Here is a 14,391-nt window from a genome sequence, read left to right as displayed (position 1 = left end):
AATAGCAACAATGTCCAACCGAGTGGGATGCTCAAAGTCGACCTTAGAAAAGCTTTTGATTCACTGAGATGGGACTTCATCATTGCCACTCTTCAAGCCTTAGGAGTACCGACAAAGTTCAGAGACTGGATAATTGAGTGTATCTCCACACCCTCTTTCTCAGTTTCTATCAATGGCAGCTCAAGTGGTTATTTTCAAAGCTCTCGTGGTCTTAGACAAGGTGATCCACTTTCACCTTATCTATTTGTATTGGCGATGGAGGTGTTTTCACAATTACTCCGTGCAAGATTTGACTCTGGATACATAAAGTATCACCCGCAAACAGAAGACCTGGCCATCTCTCACCTAATGTTTGCGGACGGCGTGATGGTTTTCTTTGACGGTGGCAGCTCCTCACTTCATGGAATTGTCGAAACTCTTGATGATTTTGCTTCTTGGTCAGGTTTAGTTACAAACTTCAACAAGACACAACTCTTCACAGCGGGCCTGAACCTGGTTGAAACCGCAGCTATATCTAGTTATGGTTTCACTACTGGTTCCCTTCCTGTGAGGTATTTAGGATTGCCGCTTATGTCAAGGAAGTTGAGAGTTTCCGAATATGAGCCTCTGTTGGATAAAATTCGATGCAGATTTGTGGGTTGGGCAGTAAAAAAATTGTCTTATGCAGGAAGGCTACAGCTGATAGTATCAGTGATCACAGTGACTGTCATCTTTTGGATCACAACTTTCGTCTTACCTAAGAGCTGTATACGTAAGATTGAATCCCTTTGCTCAAGATTCCTCTGGTCAGGGACAGTGGAGGGTGCTTATCAGGCGAAAGTTAAATGGTCCACGGTATGCTTGCCAAAGTCAGAAGGGGGACTCGGACTTAGAAGTTTCCATGAATGGAATAAAACTCTGTACTTAAGGTACACATGGCTTCTATTTTCGCAGACTTCATCGCTATGGGCTTCTTGGATGAAAAGGAAGTATCTAGGATCTACCTGCTACTGGGAAGCTGAGGAAAGACCTTCTCACTCTTGGATCTGGAAGTGTCTACTGAAGATCAAATATCTGGCTGAGAGATATATACGAGCCTCTGTGGGAGATGGAACAACCATAAGCTTCTGGTTTGATCCATGGTCTCCTTTCGGTCCTCTCATAAAGTACCTAGGAGATACTGGCCCTCGCGACATTTGTGTGCCCCGACAAGAAACAGTCTCAAAGGCTTGCAATGTGAATGGATGGAGACTCCCAAACCCAAGATCAGACCGTGCACTAGAGCTACATATCCACTTGACAACGGTCACACCTCCATCAGTCTCCTCCGATCCGGACTCCTACCACTGGCTAGTTAATGGGAATAAGCTGCAGACATTCTCTTCAGCGAGCACATGGGATGCAATCAGACCAAGGGAAAGTACAAAAGACTGGGTCAAAGTGATATGGTACAAAGGAGCAGTCCCAAAGCAAGCCTTACATATGTGGATTGCAAATTATGACAGGATGCCCACAAGGGTTAGACTGGCTTCTTGGGGAATGCTCATACCTACTCACTGTTGTCTTTGTTCCCAATTCCCTGAAGATAGAGACCACTTACTCTTAACCTGTGAGTATAGTGTTGTCATCTGGAAATGGGCACTTCTAAGGCTACGACCTTCTGGTAGGTTATTTTGTAACTGGCAGGAGCTGCTCTCATGGTTGAAATCCGATACTCTTCAAGCCCCAGCAACACTCCGTTGTCTGGTTGTCCACGCAACGATATATCATCTGTGGAAACAGAGAAACAATGTCCTCTTCAACAGCACCCACATTCCACCGGAGTCTATTATTAAGTGCATAGACAGGGACATTCGCAACACCATCCATGCAAGAAACAGGAAGAAAAGATTCCCCAATTATCTACCTCTTTGGAGCCACTGATGTTTGCATCACAACAAATGTAACTTAATTGTCTCTCTGTTTTTCCTTTTTTTGCCAGAGAAGCAATTTTAGATTAGTGTTTCTACTTGTTGGGGTCAAAAACGGTCACGACGGAATTACCACCCGAAAATCCTCGGAGATCGTATTTCCGAAAGAGATAGTAAAATTAAAGATATAACTTTTGTAAAATATAACCAATACGAAGTTTTTACGAAGAAATATCCTTGAAGATTCAAACCAAACGAACCAAGCTCGGTCGTTGCATAATTACCGCGCATACACGCCGTCCGGTCGCTACGTAGCAACCAAGTCCGGGCCGATATCGACCGCTACATAGCGACCGAACGTTCGACCCACTCAGTCGCTACATAGCGACCGAGCTCGAGCCAAAGTTTGGTCGCTACGTAGCGACCGAGCGATCGTCTCGTGCGGTCGCTACGTAGCGACCGAGCTTGGCCAAGCTCGGTCGCTACGTAGCGACCGGGCTCGAGCCAAAGTTCGGTCGCTGTGTATCGATCGAACTCTTCCGAACATCGATACGACACCAATCCATGCATTCTCGTCAAACCTTCAAATGCTATCTCCCGAAGACCGTAGCAAGCTCAGTCCATGTTTTCCGCTATTCTAACTCATCGATCAAACTTCGCGGATTAGAAACCGCGGAAAGTTCGTTCTTTGTCAAAAGAATCGTAGTAAACGTGTCGAGTCGGAAGACGGCCCAAAGGGACCTAAAACACGACTCGAGGCCCATCCTACGATTTCTTAACTAAAAGCCCATAAACCACAGCACGGTTTACGCTTGGTCCACAAGGAAGGATAAATGTCAAGTTTCCGCGGATAGATACGGATGTTTTAAAGATAATTGTGAAGATCGGGAAAAATAGAATATCTCCATTTTTACGCTATGACGGCTTAAGGGCAGAAGAGTAAAAGCGTAAACCGACCTTGAAGCTAGTATATAAGGAGTCCTAGGCGAGGAGCATGGAGAGATGACTTTTCAGAGCAAACTTAGCACTTAGAGCGATTTAGGCATTTTTCCGTTTTTGTTATTTCGAGCTGCGACTCAATTAGGTTTAGCCGTCTTAGGGTTGCTAGAACTAGGAATCTCGCCGACAGCTCTCGAGCCCAGGCTTATACCTTGTTGTAAACGCTCATACGCAAATTCGGAATAAGATCTTCTTTGCTCTCTTTTTCGATTTCTTATACTTTATCGTTGTTATTCTCGTGTTCTGATTGCTTGACGTGTGGTAATTAGCAGATATCCGGGTCCTCTGGGAAATTAGGGTTTTCCTTGTTTCCTTATTTAAACAGAAATCGACAGTGCGAATTTCGCTTCCCACACTACTCATGTAAAAACTCTTTTATTTCATTTATGATATTAACATCCTTAGCAAAAAAAAACATTAACTTGTTAAATTAAAAAGGTATTATTCTTTTTGAGCTGAAAAATGTATTATTCTTGCTAAGTAATAAATTACAATATATTTTAAGTACAAATGAAACGGCTACAAATGAAAGTCAAAAACACCAATCGAGTCAATGACAAAATTATACATGATCTTATGTATTAATTTAATGTTTTATTAAATAAGTCTTTAAAATTTATTTTGTTAGGATTTAAAAAAAAAAACATTATATTTTATAAATCTGTTTTTTATTTACAATAAAAATATTATTAAATACTATTTTACAATTTTGTTTATGATTTTAGAAAAGGAAAATTACTTCATATAACTTATTACAATTATCTTCTCAGTAGAATTTCAGAAAAAAAATTGCTATCAAATAATTATTTTTAATTATTAATAAAAAAATTGCTATTTTTACAATTCGTATCAGTACTAATTTTACACTTCTTTTATTAATTAAATAATTTTTAATATCATGTTCATCATCAAATACTCTCTTAAAAATATTATCAAATAAATTTTTACAATTCTCTTTTGGTTGGTACTTAAAAATATGATACAAATTTCTTCTGTTTAGGATTTTTTATATTAAAAAGAAAAACAACTATCAAATATTCTTTTACAATTTTTTATATTTTAGGAAAGAAAATTAATATTCCATAATCTTTTACAATTTTATTTTGTCTAGGATTTACAAAAATAAATTTCTATCAAATTATTATTTCCAGTTAATATTAACTATTTTTAAAAGTTGCCATTTTCAAAATTCTTTTTTTTTCAATATCACTAATATTCTTACAAATTTTCTTGTTAATTAAATAAATTTTACTTTCATGTTTATCATTATTTTTAAGTACAAATTATTATTAAATAAAATTTTACAATTCTCTCTCATCATGATTTTTTTTAAAGAATAAAATCTTAATTGGTTAAGATATAGAAAATATTTTTTTTTAGAAATCTCTTTTATTTAGGATTTTAGGAAAAGAAGAATTATTTTCACATAATAACTGTTTTTATTCACATATTCACAATCTAATTTTTTAATTAACACATGTTACAATCATATTAGGTGAAATATTTGAAGTTATTTTTGGTTTATATTTTTGTAACACAAAATTATTAAAAAGTAAAGTTAGTTAATTATAAGAAAAATAAGATTATTTTTACATTTTTATTTTATTTAGACTTTAAAAAGGAAATTAATTATTGATAATAAGTTTTTCTTTTATATTTTTATACAACTATTTTATTTTCAATAGAAAAAAATATGTTTAATATTTATATATTTATCTTATACATACAAACACATATTCATCATATTCACACATACTCGTGTACGACAACAACATCAAAATTAAAAATTATTGTGGCATCATAAGATAAGATGTAATAAGGATAATAAAAAGTTGAGTTGTATCAAGAAATTAAAAGAAAATACATATGTAATACTTTTCATGTAAAAATATTGTGTTTTGTAAAAATAATATGTAGAAGCTTAAACCTAAATATAATTGTGAAATATTTGTAGCTATTTTGGTCATAATTGTTTAACATACAATTATCTATTAAAAAATGAATGTCAGTACGGAGATGTTGACAAAGAGATTATAGTATTTGGAAGAGAGTTTCAACTTTCTTGGAGGATTTATTAGGGCATGTTTATTAGAGAGATCTTAGGGTGAGATTTTTAGCGTAATATAAGAACCGTCTCTTAACTTTTAACTAAGAAAAACTAAGAACCGGTTCTTAAATAAGAGTTTTAAGAGACGGTTCTTAGTTTTTCTTAGTTAAAGTTAAGAAACAGTTCTTATTTTACGCTAACCTCATCCTAAGAACCCTGCAATAAACATGGCCTTAGGTTACAAATATGACTCATTGGCTGTTGTAGCGTTTGTTCTCATTGCTTTTCCCATCGTAGTGGCCTCTCTTTTTGCATTCTTAATGAGCAGACTCGGTCTCCAAAAGAAATAGTTTCAGTTTCTTTACTTATGGCAGTTCATTATTCTTACAATCAGCTAGAGTCGATCTTGACAATGATGTTGATCATGGCATAGTAACAAATGCCTCTTAAAGCTAGGAAATAAGAAGACATTATTGAAGTAGAAAGTGACCACCACCTTGCAAATAATTCGTCAACAATGATTCTTAAACCCATTGAGGTCCCAAACGCCTCCATTTCGCGACCAAACAAATTTATTTGGTATCACTCAGTTCAACTCTTCCATACTGTCAAGAACATCTGGGAACATCCTCAGGCTTTTGCAACCTCGCATGCTCAATTTAGCAAAATCTGGCCAAGACCTTATAGATGATGGAACTTCTTCTATACCAGTATTTTCCAGATCAAGATACCCAATTCTTGTGGAAATTTCTGGAAATGTTTTCAGTTGTGTGCAGTGACTGAGGTCTAGGTGATAGAGAGATTCCATGTTGATGTTGGTTGGAAGATCCTTGAGCTTCTTGCATCCCACCATCTTTAGGTGTGTGAGACGTGAGAGATTCTTGAACCAAGTAGGAATCTCCACCAGACTTTCACAACCATTGAGTATTAATGTCTCAAGATTTGTGGCATTTGACACATTAGGTATGTCTTTCAATTTTAAGGAGTAAGACATATCCATCAGCTTGAGGTGTCGAAGCCGATGTACATATGGATAATGCAAGTAGACAAATTAAAACACACACATAATATGTTTAATTTCCAAAAACAAAATAATTTAAAACAACTTACAGGAGATCCTTCCCAAAGCTTCTCAATAGAGCTATTCCGCATCTCAAGGATGACTAGAAACTCAGCAGCAAAATCAGGAGGCAAACATCTCAAAGGAAACTCATCCCAACATAGGAGTCTAAGCTTACGAGGTAGATTGTTCAGACCCTGGGGCAAGATCAACTTGTTGTTCTTGCCGGAACCATAGGGACTTTTAAATCTTAAGAACTGGAGTCGAGTCATCCCTTCAAAGGCTCTCTTGTCAATGCATAATTCATCCTTGATTGCCATTATGTCGAGATCTATACCCAAAACAGATTTAGAGCCCTGAAACAGTGTTACATAAGGCAGTTAATGACATATATACGATTAGCGTCAAATGATAGGTGAAGAAAGACTGTCAAACTTACTGTATTATCGGTAAGCACGTCACAAATCTCCCGAGCATCCACCAAGAATTTACGTCTCTCAGGTTCATCTTTGTGTTCTTGGCGGACGATTTCTTTACCGAGTTGTTCGACCAAATTATGCATCACCAAGCGTTCTTCTTCAGTTATAGATATGAGAGAATTATTAGCCAAGACCTTAAGACCGTGCCTGACATCCAAGTCACTGTGTGCAAGACACTTTTCAAGGTAGCTAATGCTCTCACCTTCAAATAAACATGCTATATGAAGAAACAAATCTTTATCTTTATCGCATAAGGCCTCGTAGCTGAACCTTAAAACCTTTTCAATGTCTCCATCGAGACTTGTCCTAAGTCTAGGAAGTGCCTCTATCCACTCTTCTTTGGACATTCCTCGCAGATGTGAACCAAAAACACGTAGACCCAAAGGTAGATCACCAGCAAGTCCTGTAACTTCCATGGCGAGGTCCTCATAACCATCATACGGGAACTTCTGACCAAAAGCATATAGACAAAAGATTTCATAAGCTTGTGCTAATGATGGAAGCCCCACGTGGTATATATGGTCAATACCATGTGCTTCTAAAAGACGTGCAGCCTTTGTCGTCATGATAATCCTGCTTCCGCAGCCAAACCACTGAGAATTGCCAGCCATGGCTTTTAGCTGCTTCAAATCAACTACATCATCGAGAACTAAAAGCACTTTCTTGTCTTTCAGCCTTTCTTCCGCCACACCCAAGTGATGTATCTTCAAATCCTTGTGGTTGAAGGTTTTAGACAAAAATTGTTCTTGTAAATGCAACATGAATGCATAATCGTCACTGTGTGTTCTCTCACCACTTCCCCTTATACTCTCCATAAAAGCAGTGTGTGTGAAACTATTAGAGAGTTTGTTATATAAGGCTCGGGCGATGGTCGTTTTCCCAATTCCTGCAGGACCCAAGATTCCAACCATCCTCACGTCATTGGAATCTAATGACAACATTGAACTTATCTGTGTGATGTGATTCTCCATCCCAACTAATCCATCGAAATCTCTTGACGCCGTAGCCATATTTAACTTGTTTGAAATATCGGTAGCAACATTTTCGATCATTTCTGCTTCATTTTTCCTAACAAGGGAGAGATCAAAACTTGTTAAGATATCTACTTGACAAACATTAGCTAATTATTACCTCTACAGACATCCAATAAAATAATATACTATACTAGTGCCCTTGATGAGAATTAATTTCAGGATTATCTAGATTATAGAATATGATTCTTATTATTAGACAAAGATGTACAGAGAGTTATATATAGGTACAAGGGTTGTAGGGTTTTGTACAAGCTAATGACTATGAAGTCCTTTACATAAATAGAGTTATACTTGTTTCCTTAATACACCCCCGCAAGATGGAGGGGCTTGAGTCACTCCAATCTTGGAACAAGCATGATTGAACTTGGAGCGAGCTAATGGTTTTGTCAAGGCGTCGGCTAGTTGGTCGTGTGTGGAGACATGTGAGACTCTTAGCGCACCTAGTTGAATGAGCTGGCGTATGAAGTGGTAGTCAAGTGCAATGTGCTTCATCCTGGATTGGAAAACAGGGTTAGTACAAAGATAGGTTGCTCCTATGTTATCACAATAGATCACAGGGACTATCGGAATGCGGATGCCAAGTTCATGGAGAAGAGAGCAGAGCCACCATATTTCTGAAGCTGTGTTCGCAACAGCCCTGTATTCTGCTTCTGTTGAGGATCTCGCAACACCATTTTGCTTCTTCGAAGACCAAGAAACCGGATTTGATCCAAGGTAGATGATGTATGCATTTGTGGAGATGTAGTCATCAGTGTCACCAGCCCAATCTGCGTCGGAGAACCCATGAAGTGTGAGAGGTGACCGTCGAGAGAGAAGGATGCCATGAGTTGTTGTGCCTGCTAGATATCGTAAGACGCGCTTCGCTGCTTGCCAATGTTCTGTCGTGGGGCGGTGCATGAACTGAGAGAGTCTACTGACAGCATAAGAGATGTCTGGGCGTGTGAACGCTAGGTACTGAAGACTCCCGACAACTGACCGGTATTCTGTCAAGTCTTTGAGAAGAGTGCCACCATGAAGAGTGAGTTTCGGTGAAGTAGGTAATGGGGTAGTCACGGGTTTAGCATCGTGCATCTTCGTTTTGATGAGCAGATCAATGATGTATTTACGCTGACATAAGTGGAGACCCTCTGTTGTTCTTGTTGCTTCGACGCCAAGAAAGTAGTGAAGATCAACCGGATCCTTGATGGAGAAGCGATCCGCAAACGTGTGAAGGACTTGATCGATGACCTGCTTGTCGTTTCCAGTTACAATAATGTCATCGACATAGATCAATATGTAAGTGTAGCTGCCATTTACAATCCTCGTGAACAGAGACGCATCCGCGAGAGAGTTGGTGAAGCCAGTGGAAGTGAGATGTTGTTTCAATGCCAAGTACCAAGCACGCGGAGCTTGCTTGAGTCCATAGATTGCTTTTCTTAGCTTACACACATGTGATGGTCTGTCTCGATCAATGAAACCAGGGGGCTGGATCATGTAGACTTCTTCTTGAAGCTCACCCTGCAAAAACGCATTGTTAACATCTAATTGTTTGATGGTCCAGTTCCCATGGACCGCAATGTCAAGGACAAGTCGTATGGTTGTAGTTTTGATGACCGGACTGAACGTCTCTGCGTAATCAACACCATAGCGTTGATTGTAGCCTTTGGCGACGAGACGTCCTTTCTTGCGTTCTTCCTTTCCATTCGGTAGATATTTTGTTGTAAAGATCCATCTGCATCCAACTAAATTTTGATTTGGTGTGGCCGGTACGAGATCCCAAGTATGGTTTCTCATGTGTGCATCATACTCAGTAGATGCTGCCTTTCTCCATTGTTCATCTTTCAAGGCCTGGATAATTGTTGTGGGTTCTGATGTTAATGGTTTGGATGTGGTAGCAAGAAGGGTAAATTTTTGGTTTGGTTTAGAGATGCGGTTCTTGCCTCTTGTCTGCATTGGATGTTGATTTTGTGATGTGATAGGCGGGACTGGCTGTGGTTGATTTTCTGTATTTTGTGCTGAGGTTGTTTGTTGAGTTTGTGAAGAAGAAGAAGTCGGGTTCGTGTTTGGTGGAGTAGGTTGTGTCGGAGGTTGAGTAGTAGCCTCTTGGGCCATTTGAGTTGGGTTGAGTGTTTGGATTGTGGCTTGGTTTTGTTGGGCTGGAGACTGGGCTTGGGAATTTAGCCCATTATTGTGCTGGACAGAGGGTCCAGAGTGAGAAGAATCAGACGGAGAAGAAGGAGTTGAAAGAGACGGAGTACATACCTGAGGGTTTGTCGTTTGCGGCGGAGCCGGCGGAGGTGCTGCTGGCGGTTGGTGAAGAATCGAGCACGGGGCCGTTACTGGTATAACCTGATGAGGTGGAGAGCTCGTAGTAGCCTGTGTAGTTTCCGGAATGATATGAGGCACTGGTTGCGGACCAGAGTACGGGAACTGATCTTCGACAAAGTTGACATGCCGTGAAGTAAACACTCTGCCCGTTGGTCTATGTAGACAATAGTAGGCACTTTGTGATGTAGAATAGCCGACAAAGACACAAGGCTGCGATCGATCGTCAAGCTTGTGGTGAGTGTAGGGTCTCAACCATGGGAAGCATAGGCAGCCAAACACTTTCAGTTTCGCATAGTTCGGATCTGTCTGGAACAATTTCTGATATGGAGATTGATTGTGTAGAACCGGCGTGGGCATCCTGTTGATCAAGTAAACAGCTGTGGCGAATGCATAGTGCCACAATGATTTCGGAACAGACGCAGTGGAGAGTAATGTCAAGCCTGTTTCGACAATATGTCTGTGCTTGCGCTCAGACATGCCGTTATGTTCCGGCGTATGCGGCGGAGATGTGAGATGTGAGATGTGTGATCCCTTGCTCAGCTAAGTAGGATCTCATGGCAATATATTCGCCACCGTTATCAGAGTAAAGCGTTCCAATTTTGGTTTTGAATTTGTTCTCTACCAAGGGCTTGAAGGTTTTGAAGATATCCTTGACTTCAGATTTTCTTTTAAGTGGGTACAACCATGAGTAGCGGGTGTAGTGATCAATGAGAAGGAGATAGTATTTATGGTTGTCTTTAGAGAGAATTGGGGATGACCAGAGGTCTGAGAAAATGTATTCGAGTGGTTTTGTTGAGACAATAGTGGAGTTTGAGAAAGGTTGTTTATGGCTTTTATTAGAAAGGCAATCAGAACAAGAGAAATCTTTTTGGTTTGAATGCAACAAAGGTAAAGAAAATTTCTGAAGAGTAGTGTTTAGGACAGAGGTATGCGGATGTCCGAGTCTCAAGTGCCATTTAGATATAGTCGCCTTAGGTTGAGAGGAGGTGAGCATCGCAACTGCTTGGAGCTTTGAGATCGGCCATTCGTACAGACCCTGCTTAGTGCTGCCTTGGAGTAACGGCACCCCCGTGCTGAGATCCTTCACCTGAAAAGCAGTCGGGAAGAATTCCACGGAGACATTGTTAGTGTTGCACAGTCTATATACTGATATCAAGTTGCGATGAACATTTGGAACACAAAGGATTTTATTTAGCAGTAAGTTTCTAGAGTTTGAGGGAAGAGTATGGGAACCGGTGTGGGTGATTTGAAGGCTGCTGCTGTCAGCAATGGTGACATCATCTCCTCCGTGATACTGCTGGTGAAGAGAGAGGTTGTTCAGGTCAGATGTGAGATGGTGTGTAGCTCCACTGTCTAGGAGCCAGCTCTCAGCATTGTAGGGAGCATTGACAGCCAGGTTGGCTCGTGGCTGCCACGGTGTGAAGGGTGAGTTCGGCTGAAGTTGTTGACCAGCTTGGAACGTCTGAAGTTGAGGACAACGCTTCGCACCATGGCCTTGAGTGCCACAGATTTGGCAGCGTCCAAGATAGGGCCGAGGTCCTTTGCTTGTGTTCCGGTTATTGTTGTTGTAGGACTGAGCCTGCCAATTGTTGGTGACTCCACGATAGTTGTTGCTGCTTGTGTTGTTGCGAGGGTTGCGGTTGTTGTTGGAGCGTTGTTGTGCTATGTTTGCAGTAACAGGAAAGGTGGAGCCAGGTTGCGGTGAGAGAGATGACAGGCGTAGTTCATGATTGATCAATCGCTCATGAATCTCAGTGATGGAAGGAGGTACGTCACGTCCTTCAATCTGATCCTTAACAGTCTTGTATTCATCAGGAAGACCCCCTAAGATCGCATCAATCTGATCTTCATGATCAAACGGCTTGCCTAGGAGTGCAAGTTGATCGAATCTTGTCGTCAAGCCTTGAATGTATGTGTCAATTTTCTTGTCTTCCTTCTTCCAGGCCCGTACCTGATCTCGCAGCTGTTTGATGTGACCACGGCTAGGTTTAGCATACGTGTTTGCTAGTGTCGTCCAGATCTCGACGGCTGTGACTGCTCTGGAGACAAGCGGTTGAAGGTTGGTGGTGAGAGCTCCGATGAGTGCACTGAAGATTAGGCGATCTTGGCGTTTCCATAAGACATAGTCTTGGTTTTCAGTAGTCACTTCATTGACCGTGAGTTGTGGTGGTGGTATGGGACGGGATCCGTCGATATGGCCTGCAAGTCCATAGCCATCAAGAAGCGCCTGTATTTGGATGCTCCACATCAAGTAGTTATCAGAGGTGAGTTTAGTGACATTAGCCATGTTGATGGTAAGGAGGCCTGGGGTGTTGGGGATGTTGTGTTCAGTGAATAACACTGAGCTGTTGTTAGCCGCCATTGAAAGAGATGAATAGGAAAAAAATTTAGGTTTTGTGTAGATCGTAAGCTGCTGATACCATATAGAATATGATTCTTATTATTAGACAAAGATGTACAGAGAGTTATATATAGGTACAAGGGTTGTAGGGTTTTGTACAAGCTAATGACTATGAAGTCCTTTACATAAATAGAGTTATACTTGTTTCCTTAATATAGATCACATCATAACAAAGAACCATTTGAAAAATTGAATTATGGAATTTCTGTGAGTAGGTTTAACATAGTTTAATCTACACATACATCTTTGGCATGTAAAAAGAAGAATTTAGGAGAAGTCAAAATGACTAACCAGATGGTTGAATCAAAACCCGCGATCGTGGCCACTTCCTTCAGAGCTTGTTTCCATCTTTCTACGTCCTCCACTGATTTCCCCACACAAGTTGACTCAAAGACAGACCCAAAATATCCCGTCTGCTTCTTCACATCGGTTGGTTCTACGTCATAGAACATGGTCATTACTATTTGACCCAACTCTTCCCTACACTTCATGATCAACACCAACTCGTCCAGACACCACGTTGAAGAAGCATAATTCTTTGACACTATAACAATCGAGACCCTCGATCCTTTTATAGCTTCTTTGAGCTCAGGACCAATCGACATGCTTCTTTTAATATCGTTATTATCAGTGAATACAGTTATTCCTTTGTTTTTGAACTCCTTCAGCGTGTGAGTGAGGAAGGCTTTTCGGACATCTACCCCACAAAAACTTGGGAAGACTTGGTGTGAACAACGGGAAGGAAACGGAGAAAGACCCTTGAAAGGATCAACGATCCCTTTATAGGTGCTCCCCTCAATGCTGTCACCAAGCTCCCCAGCATCCACTACGAACTTACATCTCCCATACTCATCTCTGTATTCTTTGTGGGCAATTTCTTTACCTAGTTGTTCAAGCAAACTATGCATCACCAAGCGTCCATCTTTGTCTATAGATATGAGAGATTTTTCTGTCAAAATCTGAAGCCCGTGGGTGACGTCCAAGTTGCTAAGATGCTTTACCATGTTGGTAGTTTTCTTACCATTGAAAAAACATGCTATATGAAGGAATAAATATTTGTCTTTATCCCATAATGCCTCGTAGTCGCACCTTAATATATCCTTAAGTTCTGGCACGAGACTTGTCCTAAATCTAGGAAGTGCAGCTGTCCACTCTTCTTCCGACCTTCCTCGCAGATATGAACCAAAAACACTTAGACCCAACGGAAGATCACCGGCAAGTTGTGTAACATCCATGGCGAGCTCCTCAAAACCAAGATATGGGGACTTTTGACCAAAAGCATGTAGACATAGGATTTCAAGAGCATCAGATGCACATGGAAACTCCACGTGGTAAATATCATTGATCCCATGTGCCTTCAAAAGTTTCTTATCAGTTGTTGTGATGATAATCCTGCTTCCATTGCCAAACCACTGAGTCTTTTTAGCCATGGCTTTTAGCTGCTTTAAATCATCTACATCATCGAGAACGACAAGCACTTTCTTATCCTTCAGCCTTTTTTCCGCCACTCCCAAGTGATGTATCTCCAAACCCATATGGTTGAAGGTTTGACACAAAAGTTTTTCTTGTAAATACAACATGTAGGCATGGTCGTCAGTGTGTATTTCTTCACGAATTGCTTTTATGCTCTCCATGAAAGCAGTGTGTGTGAAATTACTAGAGAGCTTCCTATATAAAGCTCGGGCGGTGGTCGTTTTTCCAATTCCTGAAGGACCCCAGATTCCAACCATCCTCACGTCATCGGAATCTAGTGACAACAATGAACTTATCTGCATGATATGATTCTCCATCCCAACTAATCCGTCAAAATCCCCTGATGGTACATCCTCATATAACAAGTCTGAAAGATTGTTAGCAACTTTTTCGATAATTTCTTCCATTTCCCTAGAAAAAAATAATATCAAACCAAAAAGAAAGTCATGAAAAAAGCCACTACAAATATACAATGACGTGCCAAAATGATTAAGACATAAAAATGACTAACCAGCTCCTTGAAACATAACGAAAGATATTGGACACTTCGTCCAGAGCTCGTTTCCATTTCTCAACGTCTTCCACTGATCTCCCCACACAAGTTTTATCAAAGAGAGATCCAAAGTATCCCCTCTGACACTTCACATCGGATGGTTCCACTTCATAAAAAATGGGAATCACTGTTTGACTCAACTTTTTCCT

The 14,391-nt window shown here is 40.3% G+C and overlaps 1 protein-coding gene across 1 annotated transcript; it reads right to left on the bottom strand.

Annotated features, from left to right (window-relative positions):
* Window positions 1–5,271: 5,271 nt before the first annotated feature.
* Window positions 5,272–14,386, bottom strand: LOC125601724 (disease resistance-like protein DSC2). The gene is made up of 4 exons (XM_048773800.1): window positions 12,508–14,386; window positions 6,435–7,542; window positions 6,046–6,351; window positions 5,272–5,938 (listed from the first exon to the last, which is right to left on the bottom strand). Exons 1-4 carry the CDS (start codon window positions 14,094–14,096, stop codon window positions 5,522–5,524), a joined length of 3,420 nt encoding a protein of 1,139 aa, XP_048629757.1. The 5' UTR covers window positions 14,097–14,386; the 3' UTR covers window positions 5,272–5,521.
* Window positions 14,387–14,391: the final 5 nt, after the last annotated feature.

This window comes from Brassica napus, chromosome A1 (genome assembly GCF_020379485.1).
Source record: "Brassica napus cultivar Da-Ae chromosome A1, Da-Ae, whole genome shotgun sequence".
NCBI lineage: Eukaryota > Viridiplantae > Streptophyta > Magnoliopsida > Brassicales > Brassicaceae > Brassica > Brassica napus.
This window is presented reverse-complemented; position numbering and strand designations above follow the sequence as displayed.

Bases quoted from the DNA above. Each gene is read 5' to 3' on its own strand.
- LOC125601724 (XM_048773800.1), bottom strand. From the start codon at position 14,096: ATGGAAGAAATTATCGAAAAAGTTGCTAACAATCTTTCAGACTTGTTA. The intron at 7,543-12,507 runs GTTAGTCATTTT...CTCCCTTGTTAG, and splicing joins GGTTTTGATTCAACCATCTG to GAAAAATGAAGCAGAAATGA. The intron at 5,939-6,045 runs GTAAGTTGTTTT...CGACACCTCAAG, and splicing joins AGCTTTGGGAAGGATCTCCT to CTGATGGATATGTCTTACTC.